At 39.2% G+C, this 23,740-nt stretch overlaps 1 protein-coding gene across 3 annotated transcripts in view; it reads left to right on the forward strand.

The window, feature by feature from the left end:
- LOC115216347 (protein LSM12 homolog) overlaps positions 1-23,740 on the forward strand; it is a 37,664-nt gene that overhangs the window by 8,680 nt on the left and 5,244 nt on the right. For all 3 annotated transcript variants that reach the window (XR_005001020.1, XM_029785592.2, XM_036506749.1), the window contains exons 3-5: positions 10,495-10,628; positions 15,158-15,267; positions 18,492-18,621. Coding sequence is in view for 2 of the 3 variants with exons in the window: in XM_029785592.2 (XP_029641452.1) it covers positions 10,495-10,628; positions 15,158-15,267; positions 18,492-18,621 (374 nt within the window). In the remaining variant the exon portion in view is untranslated. The remainder of the gene's footprint in view (positions 1-10,494; positions 10,629-15,157; positions 15,268-18,491; positions 18,622-23,740) is intronic.

Below are 23,740 nucleotides of genomic sequence, written 5' to 3' on the forward strand. Positions count from 1 at the left end.
TCACTATTTTCATTATTTAACATCCATTTTTCCATGCTGGCATGGATTGGAGGATTTCACAGGGGCTGGTAAGCCTGGGACCTGTGCCAGGCTCTGTTGTCTGTTTTGGAATTGTTTCTATGCCCTTCCTAATACCAACCTCTTTACAGAGTTTACTGGGTGCTTTTTATGTGGTGCCAGCACCAGTGCTTTTACACATGGCACCAGCAAGGGTGCTTTTTATGTGGTGCCTTATTTTGAGTGAAGAGACATTGGCTCAATTCCCAGTTGAAACCATTTCACTGCACTTCATCTTGTGATGCAAATACGTTGTTGCTTGACCTACTAACAATAGCAGCCAAACCATTATCAAATCACTCCCTACTGTCATAAAGGAAGAGCACATTAAATGATACAATCCAAGTTATACTGTTTTGAGAGGATCCCCTTCGGTCATGAATGACCATGGGATTGCACCTACAAAGTACCCCTCTCAGGCACAGGTCTGGGCAAGGTCGTTTATGGATGACCAGCAGTTGCCCATGCACATCAGCCTCCCCTCTCCATGCCACTGATGTTGGGAAAGGCAAAGGCTGATACAGCTTGGTACCAGGGACATTGCAACTCATTTCTACAGCTGAGTGAACTGGAGCAATGTGAAATAAAATGCCTTGCTCAAGAACACAATATGTAGCCTGGTCTGGGAATCGAACTCACTACCTCATGATTGTGAGCCCAACACTCTAACCATCACACTGTTTTGGAATAAAATGGGAAATAGTCACAATTGAAACTCTTGATCTGTTTGGCCTGCTTGATGAAGGCTGACTTGGACTAAACATTTTTGGGTGATGTGGTGTAACATTGCTTTGCAAGTTCCACATACTCGATCTGTAATGTGACTTCACATTTGATGACCACCCTGCTTAAGATTGCCCCTCATTCTATGATACAAATTCCTGTTTAAATTGATATAAAAATTTAAACCTTTAAAATTTTATGTTAATTTATATTCCAAACACCAGCTTGATATTGGCTTCAAATTTTGGCACAAGGCCAGCAATTTCAAGGGAAGGAGTATGTTTGTTACATTGACCTCCAGTGCTCAACTGGTACTTATTTTATCAACCCTGAAAGGCAAAGTCAACCTTGCTGGAGTATGAAATCAGAACGTAAAGAGGAACAAAATTCTGCTTAATGTTTTTCTCAGCATGCTAACGTTTCTGTTGCCAGTTATTTTACTAAATTCTTCATGATTTTCAAAATTAATTGACACAACAGTAGTGTTTCAGCAGAAATATGGTAACAAAAGAATTAACTAAATGGTTTCATGGCCCTTAATAATTAATACAACTATTTGATGTGATGATTTGTTTCATCAGTTGAAAATTTTCTGTGATAAAGAGACCTTATATGATCACATTATTAGAATCAGTGCCACCTGACTGGCTCTTGTGCTGGTGGCATGCAATAAGCACCATTCTTGTGTCAGTTGTCAGTGCCAGTGGGGTGTAAAAAGACCTGGTTGATGCCAGCGACCCTGCCCCAACTGGCTCCTGTGCTGGTAGCACATAAAAGGCACCATCCGAATGTGACCGATGCCAGTGCCACCTGACTGACTCCTGTGCCAGTGGAATGTAAAAAGCACCCAATACGCTCTCGGGATGGTTGGCGTCAGGAAGGATATCCAGCTGCAGAACATTGCCAGATCAGATTGGAGCCTGGTGCGACCACCTGGCTTGCCAGTCCCCAGTCAAACCATCCAACCCATGCCAGCATAGAAAACAGACGTTAAACGATGATGATGATGGTTACTATTTTTCGTCTTGGAAAGGGAAGAGCAGCTCCCATTGATTATCCTCACTCTCTCTTAATGTGAATAGCTATGCTAAATCCTCTACAAGAACTAACTCTGAACCCCTATTGTACTTTAACCCCTCATCTTACATGAAACTCACCCCCATCTTGGTGTTTGTACTTTTGTGAGCTGAATGGCAACCTCACTAGTACTGGTAGCACCAAAAAAAATAGAAGCATTTAGTGCGTTTTGTAAAGAGGGTGGTGGTAAGAAGAGCATCCATCTGTAGAAACCTGCCGAAGTAGGCATTGTAGCATGATACAGTCCTTGGGCCCAGCAGATCCTGTCAAACTGTTCATTCCATACCAACATAGAACATGGATGTTAAATGATGATGATGGGGCTATCTTCAAAGTGGAGATGTGGCCCCATTGCTTATAACAGAGTGAATTCCGTTAAAGGCACCCAAGGCCTAGGTGTTGGTGCTAAACCCATGTATGTAACCTGATCAAACTTGCAGCTTATAGTAACCTTGTTAGCTTATACACATTCAGCCAGGCATTCTATAACTTTGGTGGTTTATAGACATGCATCCAAACTTGGTTTCCGAAAGAGAAAAATAGATGAGATTTTTTTTTTTTTCATCCTTATTTCCTTCAATGCAAACATTTGAGTTTGATAACCTGAAGTCTAATGCACTAGAAAAAGTAGACTGACACAGCATTGGTTCAGTCCTGCTACATAGCACCTTGGCCAAGTATCTTCTGCAGTATTCTCCGTCTGACCAATTTTTGCACGGTGGGTTGATAGATGGAAACTAAGAAGCCCTTGTATGTGTGTTATTTCATTGTCTTGACATTGTATCATTTGTAATGTTCTGTGAAGACCTATTTGGTCATGGGAAACATTACCTTGCTTGGAAATAGGTGAGGGTTGGTGACAGGAAGGGCATCCAATTGTAGAAAATCTGCCTCAATAAAGTCTGTATGACCCATGCAAGCATGGAAAAATGGACGTTAAAACAATGATGATTGCTGTATGAATTGCAAGTACTCCAGTCTTGTCTCGTGTAACCAAGCCTGATGGATCTGTGGGCTTGTAGTTATTAATAGGGTGCACAGTTAAATGTGCGAGCTTGGCATTGCAATTGGATATGGTTTTCAGAGGTAAAAGATACCAGATGACTATGGTATTAGTTGAAGGAACACTGTGTAACTTCAATGAAGGGCTTGAACAAATGTTGAGGTTCTAGAGAGAGCACAAACTGCTACACAACCCATAACTTTTTTTGTTACCGAAAACTAGGATTTCTGTTTATATTCAGGTCAACCATGACCATCTCATCTTTTATGCAAGTACAGTATATTCAGAAATACTGTACCCAATGTTTACATTTTTAGTTATTTATTTTTGAAGGTGCTATGGTATCGTGATTTGATAAATTTGGCTGTGATTTCCAGCAGGCCGAACGAGGTTCTGTGTGACATGAGTCAACAGAACCTACAATATTTTAACCTTAGCTCAGAGAACTCCCAAACTTGACGATGGTGGTGGGGCAATTCCTTATTATCACTGATATTTATTTTATCGATCAGATAAAAGCTGACATCAGTTTCAAATCGACGCCAAATTTCAAGGGACGTAAGTCAACACCGCAAAGTGTTTTTCTACGACCCACGACAAGGTACCCCGAACACTCACACAAAAAGAAATTTTAAAATTTTAATTTTATTTTGACTATCACGGTAGACTTGGTGATTTTTAAAATTATATATTATGCACTTCGTGTTTTCTTATGCGCGTTGATACCCCTTTTTGTGGTGCAAAAAGGTTGGGCATTGCTGCTCTACAAATCTTGCGGACAACAGTTTAATAGTGATGGTAGTGGTGGAGAGGGCTTTCTACGAAGGACGTGTTGCTTTTTCGTTTGTTCACACCAGCAGAAGCACTTTAAACGTCGTGTCGTGTCATCATCTACCTTAGTGTTGTATCGTCTATCGTCCATTTCGGAGTTAATTCACGAGTGTAAAATAACGAATTGCTTTTCCATGCTCACTCAACATTTATATCAAACCTATATCTATGTTGGTTGTATATGTATATCGTTGCTATTATGTTTAACTGTCGTATGTCCAAATTTGGCCAAATGCGTTTTTTTTTACATTTTCTTTTAAATATCGATTAAAAATAAGACTTTTTTAATACTTTCCAATGCATTAAGGCGCGGATGTGGATGTGGTTCCTTGTGAGTGGATTTGGTAGACGAACACTGTGTGGAAGCCCGTGGGGTGTGTGTCTTTGTATCCTCCTCCCACCGCCATCACTTGACAACCAGTGCTAGTTTGTTTACGTCCCACCTAACTTAACGGTTTGGCAAAAGAAATCGATAGAATGCCAGATTCTACTAGTAAGCACTAGGGTCGATTTGTTCGAATAAAACCCTTCAAGGCGGTGCTCCAGCATGACCGCGGTGCAGAGTCCGGAAAGAATAAAAGAGAAAAGTTACGTTTTAAAACACTTGAGAAATACGCACATACCAACCAACATGCGTACATGTTCACGCACTTGTTTGCCAAGATCTATGGTGTCTAGGCACGTTATCACATTCTCAACCTCAACGCATGCCTGAACCTGATTTTAAGCAAGTCCAAAACACATTTCGGTCCGTTAACTTCATAAGTTTTTATGGGTTTATCTAAGGCCTTCGCCCCCTCCTCCATCTCTCCTTAACGTGTATATTTTATGAAATTAGCCTCAATACATTATAACTCTTTCTACTGGAAGCTCAAGGCCTCAGATTTGAGGGAATGGGATAAGTCGATTACATCGATCCCAGTACGTAACCGGTACTAATTTTATTGACCCCAAAAAGTCGAAAGGCAAAGTCGAACTCGGCGGAATTTGAGCTCAGAACATAACGGCAGACGAAATATCGCTAAGCATTTCGCCCGGTGTGCTAACGATTCTGCTAGTTCGCCGCCTTTAATAATAATATTAATAATTTTTGGGGGTCTTTCGTTATTCCTTTGTGAAAACTTTTTTTTCCTATTAACTGAGGCAACGGGTTAAAAAAAAAAAAGAAAAAGAATCATTAAAAACAAATACATCCGTTTTAACTTTGGTTTAATTATCAATTAATTTGTTGTTTGTTACCAGCCACGTGGTCCACGAAATGAAACTTAGGATCTCAAACCAATGGACTGTAAATCGTTTGGTCCGAGGCCGCTCAAAGAATAAATTTTAATTCGTGGGTTTATATATAAAATGCAACGAAGTGTGTAGGAAAAGAATAAATAAAAATAAGAATAATACAATTCGATAAAACGAACGTAATTCTACTGACCATTCTTTTTATTATAATTATAATAATTGGTTTAAAATTTTGACACAAGGCCAGCAATTTCGGGAGTAGGAGGGGTGGGTATGTCGATTACGTCGACCTCAGCGGAATTTGAACTCAGAACGTATAATGCTGCTATGCTAACGATTCTGCCTTATATGCATGTAGTAATTGGCGAAGGTAAAGGACACGAACCGTACCCCCCTTCGTTTTTTTTTTGTGGGGGGGGGGGGTTCAACAGAAACCCACTTTTCCCACTGGAGATTCCGAATCTGCAAAAAAAAAAATCGGCATTTCAGAGTTTTAAATTCCCCCCCCCCCCCAAAATTTTTTTCGCTTTTTTAAAGAAATTTTCTTTGCGAAATACGTAAAAAAAATAGAGAGATTATGATTATGACAAAAAAATTTTGTAAAATTTCAATTTTTCAAAAATAAATAGACATAAATAGATAAACACCCCCATCCACTCCACCAGCGCATCTGTGACAGAAAGTGAACATGTGGTGTTGAGGATCTTTTGGAATTAGAGCTATGTAAAAATTAGTTTTTTTGCACACACACACACACACACACACACTAAAATGACATTTAAAAAAAATTTTTTTTTTTGAGAATTCGTATTTAGAATGTGGATCTTCATTTGGCTGTTGTTTCTAGCTTGACGGACTTTCCGGTTGGAGCGTACTTAAAAATTGAAGATTTTGAAAACTCCCAAAAACACATTTTCAAAATTTTAATTTTCCCCCTCTCCACCTCTCTGTCAAAAAAGGGGGTGGGGAATAAAATTTTGAAAAAACGATTCGTCGTTTAGCTGCTGTTTCTAGCATGTCGAGTTTTCTGTTTAGATACTGTTTATGGGGGAGGGGTGTTTATTTTTTTGTAAAATTTCAATTTTACAAATTTTTTTTTACAATCCTAATCTTCGTATTTTTCTACATATTTCAACAAAATAGATTTCTAAAAAGTGAAAAACGGGGTGGGGGGATTCAAATATTGAAATGCTGTTTTTTTTTTTGCAGATTCGGAATCTTCACAGTCGAAAAGGTGGGTTTCTGTAGAAAAAAACCAAAAGCAAAAAAAAAAAATAACCTAAAGCGGGTGCAGTCCATGTCCTTTATCTCTGCCGTAGTAATTTATATATTATGTGCTTTGTTTTGTTATGTACTTGACCCTCTGGTCCGTGGAAAAATTGTCTTGCATGAAACCTGTCCATGAAGGCCCGCTGCTGTAGCCTGCAGCTGTGATCTAATACGCTCCATTTGTGACCATGTGGTCTTATTTTAAGACAATGCACATCTAAGACTGTCCTTTTTATAAGCACACCACGTTGTGAGTTGTGGAAAAATATACGTAACATATGTAAACCTAGAAGTGGTAAGCTGTAGTTATCCAATTTAAAAAGTCATTTTGCATGAGTGACTACCGAGTTAATTGTTATTTTATGGTATGTTTTACAAATGTAAAATTCAAAGATACAACATGTGTAGTATGAATACTACTTCGAGCCAATGTAAATTGCTAAGAATATTTTCTTCTTGGAAAGCGGCGAACTGGCAGAGACGTTAGCACAGTGGGTGAAATGCTTTGTAGTATTTCATCTGTCTTTGTGTTCTGAGCTCAGATTCTGCTGAGGTTGACTTTGCCTTTCATCCTTTCGGGTGAGTGGTGGGGGGTCGATAAATTAAGTACTAGTTGCATACTGGGGTCGATTTAATTGACTGGCCCTTCCCCCAAAATTTCGGGCCTTGTGCCTAGAGTAGAAACGAATATTTTCTTCTCGGGCCCTGGTTATCTGCTTTCTATGACCGAGATCACTGCGTTCCACTTGAATGTTCATTGCTGGGTTCAAAACCAGCAATTTTTGAGGGGCAGGGCATGTCAATCACCTCAACCTCAGTAGGGAGAAGGGGCGGGAATGGGTAAGTGGGGTAAAAGAAATAGTTTCTGATTTTCTTTTATTTCCTCCCTATCTGTTTGAAACTATTACCTTGCAAGAATTGCATCCTTTGTTCTGTTTCATCATCTTTGGGAGTAAAAATTGGTCAGCATAGTTGTTGTTGTTGCTGACAGTCCAAAACCTAGTCAGCTGACAGGTACTTTTTTCAAGAAATTTTTCCTCGACTTTGACCTGATTTTAATTAAGGTTGCTAATAAAATATCTGAATAATTTTCTCTGTTGGATTCCAAGTCGAGTTTTTCTGACGCTAATGTCTAATTTTATAATTTTCAATTTGCAAGATGTCTACAGCAGAGCAAAATGAGTGACTAATTTCAATAATTTCTTCTCTTGAACATCACCTGTAAATATATCAGGATGAGAACCACTGCAGCAGGTCGTGAAGAAGCTATAGAGAATATTTTATGATGAATTTTTAGATTTAGTGGAGTTTTGTAAATTTTATATCATGTCCTGTTTTTCCAAGATCCTCTTTTACTTGATCGAGATATTTAAAATTTTTGTATTTCTGATCTTATGACTAAAGATGGATATTGATGTATATGAACATCTTTTTCCCAAATGTATTTCTGGGGACAAACACACACACAAAAACATATACATATATACGACAGGCTTCTTTCAGTTTCCGTCTACCAAATCCACTCACAAGGCTTTGGTTGGCCCAAGGCTGTAGTAGAAGACACTTGCTCAAGGTGCCACACAGTGGGATTGAACCTGGAACCATGTGGTTCGTAAGCAAGCTACTTACCACACAGCCACTCCTATGCCTTAATTACCATTTATCATATATTTTATAAACAATAAACACCCCTCTCTCTCTTTCGGAGAGGCATTCTTTAGAATTTTTGGAGATCTTTGGGAATTCCAATGTATAGATTTTTTGTGGTTCCTTCCATTTTATCCTGGTGGTCATTATTATACATATCTTATTCTACTGACAATAATGTATATGAGGAAGATTTGGCTGCTATTTCTGTAACCAGTTGATTAACCATGTACAGGTTTGTTGATTAATTTGTGTCAGTGCATAATATGTTCACATGAATGGACTGAATAGAAACAGTTCTTTGTGTATCGAGCCTTCGGCACTCTGGTTTGATTCCACTGTGAGCCATCTTGGGCAAATATCTTTGGGTTAACTAACTGAAAACCTTGGGAGTGAAATTTGAGTAGATGGAGACTAACCAGAAGCCCTTCAAATGACCTTTATGTGTAATTGCATGTACACACCAATTCTGGCAGAGACCTTAGTTATGGGCACACCTACACAAGTGTGCCCTCCACTGACTTTGTTTCCTCATAACTTTCAGAAAAATGGATATTTTTTTAATGAAATTTCCTAGAAATATGCTTCTGATGGCATAGATTCCAATTATATTGGAATTTGTCAGGAAATATTTTTTTCAGAAGGATGGGGAAGCGGAGCTTTGGATAATTCACACGAGTTGGTTTTGTTTCTTCATAACTTTCAGAAAGATAGGCATTTTTTAATGAAATTTTCTACAAATACATTTCAGGTGGTGTAGATTGCGATGTCAGTATAATGTGTAAAAAAAAAAAAAAAAAACACATCTAAAAGAGACTTGAAAATTTGAGAAAATTTTAATGTATGTATGTGTGCACAGCCACCATTTAAAAAAATTTCCTTTTTCCACATTGAATTCCAATGTAATTGGCATTTGAAAGGTATTTGTAGAAAACTTCATTCTAAATATCCATTTTTCTGAAAGCTATAAAGACTGTGCATGGCTTAGTAGTTAGGATGTTTGGCTCACAATTGTGAGGTTGTGAGTTCGATTCCCAGAGACATCTCGTGTCCTTAAGCAAGATACTTTATTTCACATTGCTCCAGCCACTCTGCTGGCAAAAATGAGTTGTACATGTAGTTCGAAGGGGGCAGCCTTGTTATATTCTATGTCACGCTGGATCTCCCTGAGAAATTCGTTAAGGGTATGCATGTCTGTGAAGGCGGCGAGCTGGCAGAAAAGTTAGCAAACTGGGCGAAATGCTTAGTATTTTGTCTGCCACTATGTTCTGAGTTCAAATTCCGCTGAGGTCGACTTTGCCTTTCATCCTTTCGGGGTCGATTAAATAAGTACCAGTTACAGACTGGGGTCGATATAGTCGACTTAATCCCTTTGTTTGTCCCCTCTTATTTATGTGTTTTGTGCCTAGACTGAGATTTTGTCAGTATACCTTTGAACTCTGACCATTCATTAGCACTATTGTATTAGACATTTGTTCTTTGGATTCTTTTGATCCACATTTCTATCAATAACCTTATTGCAGCTAATGTTTTGAGTGTGGAGGCACATGGTCTTATGGTGAGAGCAGCTGACTTGCAGTTGAGGCATCATGGGGCATCTCAGACCAGGCGATGTGTGTGTTTAAGAGCAAGACACCTAAGCTCCATGCAGCAATGGCAAACTCTGCTACCTCTTTCACCACAACTTTCTCTCACTCTCTCCTCCTGCATCTAGCAGCTCACCTGAGATGGATGGGCGTCCCGTCCAGGTGGGGGAGCCTATATGGCAATGAAGCAGGCAAACTAGCCCTTATGAGCCAAGCATGGCTTGAGGAGGAACAAACAACATGCTTTGAGCACAAGACCTAAGTGGAGATTAAGGAACACATTCCACTATCTTTATTGTTGTTGCTCAACACTGGTTTAGCTCTCTGTTGGCCCCTGCTGTCATGCAGAACAACAAAGTATATTGGATGTTATGCTGTAGAGCTGTGGTTCTTACCTCTTTTAATATTCTGGGGATTTTTTTTAGGGGGCTACATCAAAAAATGTAAAGTACAAGTCAGTTAAAGAAAAAATTATAAAAGGAAGACAGTTGAGGGCTGCTTGAAGGTTGCACAAAGTCCTGGGAGTGGCAGTTGAGAACTGCTGTTTTAGAGACCTCCAAAATTGGGAGGGTGTGTACTTTAAATGCTTATATTTTGTAAATTATTTGTAAAGAGCGTTAGTGTGTGTATATCAGTAGTTACAGTGGTAGGGGTAATGTGTGTGCATGTCAACAGTAATGGGGACATAAACACACCAACCCCCTTTGTCAAGTGGTGGTGGGACAAACACATACACACAATGGGCTTCTTTCATTTTCCAACTACCAAATCCACTCATTAGGCTTTAGTTGACCTGAAGCTATAGTAGAAGACACTTGCCCGAGGTGCGACACAGTGGGACTGAACTCAGGACGATATGGCTGGAAAGCAAGCTTCTTACCACATGACTAACGCTTGTGAACCTGTTTACATAACTAAATTATTGTACAGTTACTGTTAAGCCTTGTTCAAAGCTGTATATAGAAGAGGTGTCTCTTGGAATGTTATAATATATTTCGATGTGTGTATGTATTTGTAATTTGTTGCTTTGTAACATTATTTGATTTCCTTAACAAAGTCTCTCAGAATCTAATGCCACAAGTGGTAATTCCAATCTCCATGATATGAAACTTATCAATCTTGATTATGTGAAAGATGTCATTGTGTTAGCAGATGCTAAAGAACAGCCTCCACAGCTGATGCCTCTCAACCTAGCAAAGGTAAGCTAGCAGCATTTATTTCTTCTTTCTGATATTCTGTTGTATACCTTTTGAATTGTTTAGCTCTAAATCTACACTAATCAAGCAGAGGTGTTCATGCCATCCCATCATCATCACCATGTCCATTCTCCATGCTGGCATAGGGTGGACGGTTTTACAGAAGCTGGCAAGCCAAAGAACTGCACCAGGCTCTAATTGTCTGGTATCTACAGCTGGATTTCTTAGGCATGCTGATAAATGTCAATCTCCTGCCAGGATTTCTTACATATGTACAAGGCCACATATTTGGAAGGAGAGTCTGATCAATTATATTGATCCTGTTATATCAGTGGTACTTTATTTTATTGATCCCCATCATAATCATTTAATGCCCGTTTTCCTTGCTGGAAAAAATTATCCAGGTGTCAAATACTTGGTTTATATACATGACTATTTCCTCTTGAATCTACATTAGAAATTCTTAAGGCAGAATCATTGGTACATTGAATGCTTGCTGCATTTCTTCCAGCTTAACGTTCAGATTCTGCTGAAGTCAGCTTTGTCTTTCATTCTTTTGGTGGGGTCGATAAAATAATTATAATAGTAGTTGAGCACTGGGGCTTGATGTTTTCAACTATAGGCTTTGTGCCTATAGTAGAAATAATAATAATTATTATTAATAATTACGAGCACTCAGAGAGTGCAAACCTCTGCTAAGACAACACTGATGTTCTCTCAATGATTAGTGAGAGATGATTTTTTTTAAATGAGAATATCTGAAATAAACTTGACTGCTCTCACAAACGAGAAGACTAAAAATGAACCCGACTGCTCTCAAAAATTAAGTGAAAAAAAAACGGAAAATAATCCAGAATCCCAAAATCTAATCAGTTCATGCCAGTCATGAGGCCAAATATCCCTGAAATTTTCATCTGGATCCATCCAGCAGTTCTTGAGATATCTTGTCCCTGGACAAACAAACAAACATGACTGGAAACAAAACCTCTGCCTTCACTAAGGTGGAGGTAATAAGGCGTGTTAGTGGAATCATTAGCATGCTGGCCAAGATGCTTAGCATTTCATCCTGTATTCATGTTCTTAGTTCAAATTCCACCAAAGTCAACCTTGCTTTTCATCCTTTCGGGGTTGATGAATTAAGTACCAGCTGTGTACTGGGATCAATGTAATTGCCTACTTCCTTTCTCTAAAATTTCTGTTCCTTGTACCTATAATAGAAAGGATTATTATTTGTAGTAGTAGAAGGGATTGTGGTGAAAAACATTTCTCTTTCTGGATTCAGCAAAATACTAATCAAATATCATCAATCAAATTGACTATCCCCTCCCGAAACATTTTTGTCCATTAGGGTAATGGATTGGCCAACTCAGCATGCAAGTTGGTTCTTTACATTCTAAGTTCAAATGTGGGCAAGGCCAACATTGCCCTTCATCCTTCCTAAATTGATAAAATAAAGCACTTGTAGTGCGATTAATTTAATCAACTGACCCCTCTCCTCTCTTCTTTAATTTCTGACCTTGTACCTGTCATTTAGTAGTACTTTAATCCCTGTGTTTTGAGTCCAAATTCTGCCAGGATCAAGTGGGGAGTCCTTTCAGGAACATTGAAACCCAGATTTATATGTTTCTATCAGCATGTGACTCAGTGATGTCAGTAAGATGGTCTTTTACTTCCTATTTCATGTGTGTTTGTTTGTGTGCCAAGTTATCTAAAATATCTTTTTAAGTTGTAGAAAGAATTTGGTACATTCTTTAATCTTTGGATCACAGTTGAAGACATTCTAATGCTTTTAGGAGGCTGGGCTCAGATTACTGCATGCCATAGATGGTATGCAGTAATCATATCTTCTATCCCTTTCTTTTTGTTCCAATTCACCAGCATCATCGTTTAACATCCATTTTCCATGCTGGCATGGGTTGGATGGTTTAAGAGAAGCTGGCAAGCCAAAGAGCTGCACCAGGTCTCAGTTGTCAGTTTTTGGCATGGTTTCTACAGCTGGATGCCCTTCCTAGCTCTAATCACTTTACAGAGGCTACATGAATAAATAAGCCTTACATTTGACTGAGTAATCATTGTCGTTTAACGTCTGTTTTCCATGCTGGCATGGGTTGGATGGTTTGACTGAAGGCTGCACCATGCTCCACTCTGATCTGGCAAAGTTTCTACAGCTGGATGCCTTTTCTAACGCCAACCACTCAGAGGGTGTATTGGGTACTTTTTACGTGCCACTGGCATGAGGGCCAGTCAGGCGGCACTGGCAACAACCATGCCCAAATGGTGCTTTTTATGGGCCACCAGCTTGGGACCAGTCAGGTGGCACTGGCATTGACTATGCTAAAATAGTGCATTTTATGTGCCACCGGCACGGGTGCCAATTAGGTGGTACTGTCATTGGCCATGACAACGATTTCACTTGCCTCAACTGATCTTCACAAGCACGGTTTATTGCCCAATGACTGAAGGGTACTCTTAAATGGGCAAGTTATGCTGCACTGGCATGGGCCACAGTTATGGTCTCACAATCTGAATGCTAAAGGGTTAGCTTGAATCTGATAGAATTTAATGTGATCAGAATTTTGTTGTGACTCTTTCTTCAATTATCATTTTAATGAAAAGTCATTTTTCATGTTTCACAGTTTTTTTTTTTTTTTTTTTGCCAGTACAGAAACTTTTCATGTGGCCATCATACTTGCTTTTATATAATTATAAATCTCAAATCTGTAATATTTTTATCATTAGTTAGTGCCCAAAATCCCCTTCAGTCATGCTGCAGCCCTAAACCATCACAGCCAAACCTGTTATGCCTGGGTCATCGAGTAGGAAGGTCATCACTGTTATTGGATTCGATGTAATCAACACATCCCCTCTCCCAAAATGGTTGCCCTTGTAGATCCCAAAATTTGAAACCATTATTATTATTAGTTGTAGTATTGAGAAAGCAGCATATGCAAAGTGACACTGGGGTACATATATACAAAACCCAATATACCCATCATGACTACCCATCTGATAATGGTACACCAGGCACATGCATTACAACTGTATGTGTGTGTGACGTGGTGACCCTATATCAAGATAAATAGTGCATGACCTTTCAGGTGGGGCTCAGAATTTCTTTAAGTCGAGTAGCCCATCCCACTCAAAAGGTCCCAGAATAAGGGCTGTTTGAGGATGCTGAAGGACACTACCAAGTTTCCAGGGTGAGTTATTCAAACTTCAAAGAATTCCTCTCAATACATGACTGATTCTCCCCCACCACTCCTGCTTGTGATCAGAGATGCATGTATTGTCAGCCACTAAGGGACATGCTTATCTCGTTAAGGTCAAGCAAATGTCAAGCAAATCTGCAGTATTGAGCAGTGAGCTGGCAAAACTGTTAGGACACTGGGAAAAATGCTAAATGGTATGTCATCTGTCTTTCCTTTTTGAGTTCAAATACTATTCAAGTTGACTTTGCCATTCATCCTCTGGGATTGATAAAATAAGTGTCAATGAGGCACTGTGGTCGATATAGTCAACTAGCCCTGCTACCCCAAAATTTCAGGCCTTGTGCCCATTGTAGAAAGGGTTATTATTAACCAGTGGTAAGGTGGTGAGCTGGCAGAATCGTTAGTGTGCTGGACAAAATGCTTAGCGGTATTTTGCCTGTTGCTATGTTCTGAGTTCAAATTCCACCAAGGTCGACTTTACATTTCATCCTTTTGGGATCAATAAATTAAGTACCAGTTGTGTTCTGGGGTTGATATAATCGATTATCTCTCTCCTTCAAATTTCAGGCCTTCTGTCTATAATAGAATTATTATTATTATTAAGGCAGTGAGCTGGCAGAGTCGTTAGTGTGCTGGACGAAATGCTTAGTGGTTGCTGTGTTCTGAGTTCAAATTCCGCCAAGGTCGACTTTACCTTTCATCCTTTCGAAGTCGATAAATTAAATACCATTTGAGTACCGGGGTCAATCTAATCAACTATCCCTCTCCCCAAATTTCAGGCTTTGTGCCTATAATAAAAAGGATTATTATTATTAGGGTGGCGAGCTGCCAGAATTGTTAGCACTCAGGACGAAATGCTTAGCGGTATTTCATCCATCTCTGTTTTGGGTTAAAATTTTACCAGCATCAACTTTACCTTTCATCCTTTCGGGGTCAATAAATTAAGTACCAGTCGAGTACTGGGGTAGATATAATCTACTATCCCTCACTCTTCAAATTTTTAGGCCTTGTGCCCATAATAGAGAGGATTATTAACCAGTGATGACATTGTTGTGTTATGTTGTACTTAGAGTAAAACTGTGGACATACACTCCTTTGTATTCAAAAGCTTTATTCAACTGAATAATCAGTTGGTAAAACACATGTGATGCTATCAATATTGTCATAGCAATGATATCATGAAGTGACCACATAAGATAATGGTGGTCTTTGTAACAACTCTTCTATTGGGCCTTGAATGATATTAACATATTTTAAATATTTTATAAATAAATATATCATGGAGACGTGTGTTTTAATGTTAAATATATTCTTTCATTTCAGCTGACCAGCCGAATAAGACAGAATGTGGACAGCAAGAAAGAGAGGGTCAATCACGTTGGTGTTGGTGTTTCAGCCGAAGGACAGGCAGTTTTTGATGCAATTATCAAAACGTTGGTTTTTTTGTTTGTTTGTTTGTTATCCTTTGTTTTTGTTTTACTTTATTATTATTATTAAGGTTGGAAAATTAAGGCGATGATCTGGCAGAATCATTAGCATGCTGGGTGAAATACTTAGCAGTATTTCGTCTGTCACAGTGTTCTGAGTTCAGAGTCTGCCGAGGCTGACTTTGCCTTTCATCCTTTCGGGGGTTGATAAGTTTCAGGCCTTGTGCCTATAGTAGAAACGATTGTTAAGGTTGGAAAAAATGCTTTTCAGGATTTCTTCCAATTTTACATTCTGAGTTCAAATGCTGCAAGAGTTTATTTTGTCTTTCATCCTTTTGGGTCAATGAAATGTTGGTGTAATCGACTTATCTCTTATCTGAAATTACTGGCCTTGTACCAAAATGTGAAACCAATATTATTATTGAGTCAGAGAGCAGCACACAGTCAAGGTGATGCTGGGATATAAATATACAAAGCCCAATATACCCATATGACTACCCATCTGATAAGGGTACCCTAAGCACATACATCACAACCATATGTACCTGACTTGGTAACCTCTTTTCATTAGATGCTAGTATCGCTTCCCAACCACACTGTTTTTGGTTCAGTCCCACTACATAGCACCTTGGGCAAGTGTTTTCTATTATAGCCCTGGACTGACCAAAGCCTCGAGAATTGATTTTGTAGATGGAAGGTGCCCGTTGTGTGTATGTATGTCTGTCTGTCTTTGGCATTAGGAAGGGCATCCAACTGTAGAAACCATGCCACAACAGACAATGGAACTTAGTGCAGCTCTCAGCTTTGCCAGCTTCTATCAAACTGTCCAACCCATGGAAGACAGGCATTGAATGATGATGTGTGTGTGTCTGTGTTTTAGACAACAAACTGGCAGAACCATTAGCATACTGGACAAAATGCTTTGTGGCATTTTCTCTGTCCTTATGTTCTGAATTGAGATTCTGTCAGGGTTGACTTGCCTTTCATCCTTTTAGGCCAGATAAAATTACTAACTGAGCAGTGGAAGGGGTTGATGTAATTGACAAGACCCTCCCTCAAATTTCAGGCCTTGTGCCTATAATAGAAAGGATTATTATTATTATTAATAATCCAGATATTGTGGCTGAATGGTTAAGGCAGAGGACTTGAAATCCATTGGAGTCTCCCTGCATAGATTTGAATCATATTGATGATGACTCTGGACAAAATATTGGGTTGTCCGGAAAGTTTGTGCCGATTTTTAAAGGAAAGAAAAGGGTCAATAAATAATTGCCATTACATTTTTAATCAACCAAATATGAACCATTTTGTTGCACAATGCGTCTCCATCTTTCCTTTAACTTGAAAATACCCTCTTCCCAGAATTGAAGTGGTTTCATAGCAAAGAATTCATCAAGGTATCTTTTTACGTCATCCAAGGAATTGAAATTCTTACCATTAAGACTATACTGCAGAGACCTGAATAAGTGGAAATCCGAAGGCACAATATCTGGTGAATATACATCTCAGCTGAGCTGCATCAATTTTTGTCTGGTTCCCAAAGCATCAAGTGCTGAAAATGGACTTTCTTATCTTCCATTTTAAAGGGTTACAGAATTAACACAGTTTATAGGAACATAAACCTTCTTCCATAAAAAAGATAGCTTAAACTGTGCTCTAAATGAAGGTGTAGTCAAATCCTATTTTATGGACTCGACCATATTCTAAAATAAGTCGGAAGGTAAGCTACTGTAAATCGGCATGAACTTTCTGGACAACCCAATACTTATAGGCATTTTGTCTGTCCATGTTCTGACTTCAAATTTCACCCTGGCCATCTATATGGAATCGATAAAACAAGTACCAGTTGTGCACTGGGGTTGATGTGATAGACGAGACTCTTACCCCAAAATTGTGGGCTTTATACCTATACTAGAAATAGTTGTTACCGCTGCCTTAGCTAAGGTGGAGGAATTGTTTTCATTTGTGTTTGTTTGTGGACAAGATTTCTCGAGAACTGCTGGATGGATTTGAATGAAACTTTCAGGGATGTTTAGCCTCATGACTAGCATGAACGGATTTGATCTGGTACCGGACAAGGATTCTGGATTATTTTTCCTTTTTTTTTTTTTTTTTTTTTTTTTACGTAATTTTTGAGAGTGGTTGGGTTCATTTTTAGTATTCTTGTTTGTGAGAGCATTTGGATTTATTTCAGATATACTCATTTTAAAAATCATCTTTAGCTAATTGTTGAGAGGACATTGGTGTTGCCTTGGCAGAGATTTATGCTCTCTGAGTGCTCTTGTTATTTATTGTAAAAAGGTGGCTGACTTAAAGAATCATTAGCACATCAAACAAAATACTTAGCAGTAATTTCTTCAGGCTCTTTACTTTCTCAGTTTAAATTTCACAAGGGTTGACTTTTTATTTTTTTATCCTTTCAGGGTCAGGTGCAAGGATTGATGTAATCGACCCCCTCCCACTTCAAAATTGCTGGCCCTGTGCCGAGATTATGAATGGATGAGGAATTGGCAGAATTGTTAGAGTATCTGCAAAACAAAAAATGCCTTTTTTGAGTTCTGAGATCAAATCCCAAAAGTTGATAGACTATTAATGAAATTGGGAAGCAAATTCCTTACCACACATCCATGTTTGCACCTGTAATAATATCCCATCAGAATCAACTTTACCTTTCATCTCTCCTGGGTTTACAGAATAACTTACATCAGGTACTTGCTGGGGTTAATGTAATCAATTGACCACATCTGCTCCACAAACTTTAGCTCCTGGGCCTCAACATGCAATATAACTATCACTTACAAACAAGTATAATTTGGTTGCATGTACCATGCATTTTCCAGATTGGTTTTAGGTGCCTCTTAAGTCATGAACAGACACAAACACCCTCTCAGCTCTTCTGATCTTAACCTAGCAGAGCATGAAGTGTAAATGAGGTGATTTATACAATCCGAATCCACGAATTTCGTGGAAGGGAACAGTTGATTAAAAATCTAATCCCTAATATTTAACTGGTATTTATTTCATTGCTGCCAGAAGGATTAAAGGCCAAGTCAAACCTGGTAGAATTTTAATTCTGAAAGTAATTCAATATAACTAAGAGTACAAAAACATTTTGTTTGATACCCTATCGATCCACTACCCTCATTAATATAAACTTGTATTAGTCTAGTTAATTGTTTTTTGTTTTTACCATGTTTTTAAAAAAAATGTTTCATCTTGTTCTATTTCAGCATTGCAGAAACTAAATGGAAAGGAAAGAATATAATTGTAATGGAAACAGTAGAAATAACACCTCCATATGGGATGGAGAACTGCCATGGACCCGATGGGAATCAAATCCTCAATCATGTAAAAAAGATAGTAAGTCACTCTCTCTCTCTTGCCCCATACATATATTAATGACTTATGTAGAGAAACACAACATACACACTCACATGTATAAGGTCAGGAGCATGAAAAAATATCATTCAGATATTCTTTTCTACTCTAGCACAAGGCCCAAAAATTTTGGGGAGGGGGCCAGTCAATTAGATCAACCCCCAGTATACAATTGGTATTTAATTTATTGACTCTGAAAGGATTAAAGGCAAAGTCGGCCTCAGTGGAATTTGAACTCAGAATGTAAAGACAGATGAAATATCGCTAAGCATTTCGCCAAGCATGCTAACATTTCTGCCTTAATATCATTCAGATATTGATAAACTATAACAGCATATATATTCAAATGGTTACCACATACCAGGAGAATTCCATTAAATCCCACATAGCAATATACGTCTTCACTTGTGAACATTTCATATAACACCATAACATTGCCATCATTATCATCATTTCAGTTCAGTTCTCCATACTTGCATAAGCTGGAATGGAGTTTATTGAGGCAGATTTTCTATGGCCAGATGCCCTCCCTATTGCTTACCTTTACCTATTTCCAAGCAAAGTGATATTTCCCTGGAAATGTTTTTGCAGAATATTGGAAATGAATGACAGCGGTACTCATTTACAACTATGAGACAATGTCAAGACAAGGCTACACACACACACACACACACACACACGTGATGTGCTTCCACACTGTTTCATAATCATCATTTAATGTCCGTTGTCCATGCTGGCATGGGTTGGACAGTTTGACCAGGACTGGTAAACTGGAAGGCTGCACCAAATTCATGATTTTCTATGGCTGGATGCTCTTCCTAATGCCAACCGCTCTGAGAGTGCAATGGGTGCTTTTACGTGCCACTGGCATGGGTGCCATTTGCGCAACACTTGGATGCATTTATGTGCCACTGACACAGGTGCCAATTTGCATGGCACTGGTATCTGCCATAACTGCGATTTTGCTTGGCTTGGTGGATCTTCTTCTCAAGCATGATATAATACCAAAGGTCTCAGTCATTTCCTCTGTGAGGCCCTACACTTGAAAGGAACTCAGCCACCATGCCTCCCTGAAGCCCAACACTCGAAACCAAATCCAATTTCAAGTCTTTGGTCAGCTTAGAGTTGTAGTTGACTCTAGCCCAGTGTGCTCTAGTAGGATTAAATCCAAAGCCATATGGTTGGGAAGCAAACATCCTGGCCACACAGGCTCACTTGCTTCTAAAGGCTAATGAGTTTCCATGTTGGGAACACTGTGGCCTATTCCTGTGCAGCATAACTGGCTCATTTAATAGTACCCCTCAATTATTGGGCAATAAACAGTGCTTGCGAAGATCTGTTGAGGCAAGTGAAGTTTTTGACATGGCCGATGACAGTACTGCCTGATTGGCACCTGTGTCAGTGGCATGTAAAAAGCACCATTTGAGTGTGGTCTCGATGCCAATGCTGCCTGACTGGTCCTGTGCTGGTGGCACTTAAAAAGCATCAGTCAAGTGTGGTCAATGCCAGTGCCAGGTGACTGGCTCTCATGCTGGTGGCATATAAAAAGTACCATAAAAACATGATCGTTGCCAGTGCTGCCTGACTGGCTCCCATGCCAGTGGAATGTAAAAAGCACCATTCAAGCGTGGCCAGTGCCAGGACCGCCTGACTGGCCCTCATGCTGGTAGCATGTAAAAATCACCCACTACACTCTTGGAGTGGTTGGCTTTAGGAAGGGCATCCAGCTGTAGGAACATTACCAGATCGAATTGGAGCATAGAAAGCAGACGTTAAATGATGATATGATGATATTCTTATGGAAGAAAACTAGAAAATTTGATAGCATGAATGAAATCGAAGAGTTCTCTATGCTTAACCCATAAAGCGCTTACATAGCACGGATTGCTGAGCATATTTTATGAAAATGAGACTACCATTCACGCATGATAAACAAAAAATAGCTAAAATATCTTCTTAGTATATAATGGTGGCAAGTTTTACATCATCTGAAAAGTCATTAGTTGAACTATTAGTCACCTTGCATTCTGGGGGGTATCGAAGCATTTGAGTGACATTAGACCCCAACAAACGTCCATAAATTAAATGCATCTATCTGGACCACAATCGTGGCCTGTTGAACTATGCCTGATGGCCATGACATGACCCGTCATGCTTTATGTGTTAAACATTGTATGCAGAAAGTTATATTTTGCATTTATTGCAAAATTGATGTTTTAATAATTTTTATCTAAAAAAATTAAAATCTTTTGCATCACAATCCTCACCATAACACTTTAGCATTTAAACCAATCATATCTGGACTACCAGCACGGGGACCAGTCCGGAGGTACCTGCATCATCCACGTTCGGATGGTGCTTTTTACGTGCCACCAGCACATCACTGAACTCTCAAAGGTAGAAGATAATGCATGATTAATTCAAAACAATGAGATAAAATGAGCATTACTTGTGACTAGTGATGGTAATGGCTCAGTGGTTAGAGCATCGAGCTTACTGCGTGTTGTGTTCTTGAGCAAGACACTCGATTTCATGTTGCTCCAGTTCACTCAGCTGTAGAAATGAGCTGCAACGTCACTGGTGCCAGGCTGTATTGGCCTTTCCTTTGTTTAACACTGGTGACGTGGAGAGGGGAGGCCGGTATGCATGGGCGACTGCTGGTCTTTCATAAACTACCTTGCCTGGACTTGTGCCTGGGAGGGTAACTTTCTAGGTGCAATCCCATGGTCAGTCATGGCCAAAGGGGGTCTCAACTGGTGACTAAGTAATGTGAATGTTAAAGGGTTAAAATAAAGTTTAAAAAAAAAAGGACACAATTTAACCCTCTGCTGTCTTCCACACATACTGGCTTGTCCTTTCAGGTGCTGATTCCACTTAAAAAGCACTCATGCCAGTGGCACATAAAATGCACCCAGCACACTGTTAAGTGGTCAGTGTTGGGAAGGGTATCCAGCAGTAGAAACCATGCCACAACAGACAGTTGGAGTCTGGACAACTCCTTGCTAGCCAGGGTCATGTCAAACCATCCAACCCATGCCAACATGGAGTGCAGATGTTAAATGATGATGATGATGGTTAGAGGGTTATTGTGTCAAATAATTGGGTTAGAGAATGGCATTTAACCCTACTTGAGTATTATTAATGTAGGCACAGTATGGCAATAGTTATCTTGAGGTTCCAATTTCAATTCCGCTCTGTGTCATCTTGGGCCACTGTTATTTCCTGCAGCTTTGGGTTAACCCATACCTTGTGAGTGAAATTTTGTAAGTTACTGTTGAGTCAATTGTTCTCATAATTGGAACGGTAACAGCCTTGTTACACAATGTCACTCAGATTCATCATCATTTAGCATTCATTTCTCCATGCTTGCGTAGGTCAGGCGGGATTTAAAGCAGGTTTTTCTATGGCTGAATGCTCTTCCTGTTGCCAACACTCCTGTTTCCAAGCAATATATTTCCCATGGTCAGACGTTTTTAGGGAAGACTGGAAATAAACAGTGCTTGTTTAAAACAATACACACACACATACACATTTATACAATGGATTTCTCTCAATTTCTGTTTCCCAAATATTCATCTACCAGGTCTCAGCCTATTGAGTCCCCTTACAAGACCTAGGTTTATCTGGGGTTATAAAAGGGTTCACTTACCTAAGGTGCCATGCAATGGGACTGAACGCCAGACCACATGGTTGGGAAGTAAGCTTCTTAGCCATACAGCCATACCTGAGAATTATACTAAGAGCACACCTCTCTGTAGAATGCTCAGCTACTTACCTGTTAATGTAGAAGCAGGTATTTCAGTTGATTGAATGACTGAGTTGTCATTGTTGAAAAATAGAGGTCCACCCTGATGAGTAACTGGGACACATTGCTGGAGTTATGACTCAACCAACTGACAATCCATTTTCTCTCACTAAATGGTTCTCCACCTATGAGTCATTTTGGTTACTGTTTGCTGGTGGACCCCCATAGCCATTCAATGTTTAAAAACTAGTTTTATAGAAACTTTTAAAATTCCTATTTTGCTTATCATACATTCACTCGTGTAATGTAAAACCCATGTAAAAAGTCAGTTGTTTCTTGTAATAAATACATTAAAACCAAAATTTTTTGATGGACCCTTAAAATACTATTGTGGATTCTCAATTTACTATTTTGCTCATGCAGATCCCCAAAGATCTTATATGTACCCCCCCAGGGGTCATACGGACTGTGTTTGAGAAGCACTGGTCTAAGATCAAGACTATCAGCTGGTCCACTTCTTCTTTAACTGTAAAGAACAAATGTTAGAGTTCAGCTCACTGTTTGTTAGCAGTAAGAGCACTCATTGTCTTATTAATGAGTATTTTGTCAAATTTCAAGGGTATATTTAACCTCGAACCAACTCTCTTATTGAAGTAATTCTCAGAGAGAAGTAAGGTACATGGGCTTATTAGCTTCGTGGTCTGGATTTCAATTCCACTGCTGGCAGTTTATTATTTATTTGAACTATACCCTTAATTTTACGATCTCTTGTTTTCCTTCTTTGTTTGTTACTGGCACTTGTGATGCCATTGAAGAATTCAGTCTTTGCTTTCTTGTGATTCATTCCTTACAACTTCTGTTAATTTCCCCCGTGGTTAGTCCATGCTTGAGAATAAAGTATCTGGCTATGTAGTCAAGAAGTTCAATTTGCAACTGTTGTAGTGAAAATGATACTCCATTTCCCATGTGACAAAGTGGTATGAACCAGCCACTATGAAGTTAGACGGTCAGTTGTAGAAAGTCAGTAGTAGTAGTCATTGTATGAGTTCTCAGTTGAAGTCAGTGTTAGTTATGTGATATATACGAGTTTTAGTTACTGTCAAGGTAGATGTTTCAAGGTCATTGTCTTATGGAGCTATCAGCGATAGCACAATAGACGAGTCAAAGATAAGATGCGGAATACTTCCACAACATAATAGCCCTTTGTACAATAGGCACAAGGCCTGGATTTTGTAGAGAGTGGCACAGTCAATCATATCGACCCTAGTACTCAACTGGTACTTAATTTATTGACCCGTAAAGGATGAAAGTCCAAGTTGACTTCGGTGGAATTTGAACTCAGACGTAGCATCAGAT

The sequence above is a fragment of the Octopus sinensis genome, linkage group LG10 (genome assembly GCF_006345805.1).
Source record: "Octopus sinensis linkage group LG10, ASM634580v1, whole genome shotgun sequence".
Lineage (NCBI taxonomy): Eukaryota > Metazoa > Mollusca > Cephalopoda > Octopoda > Octopodidae > Octopus > Octopus sinensis.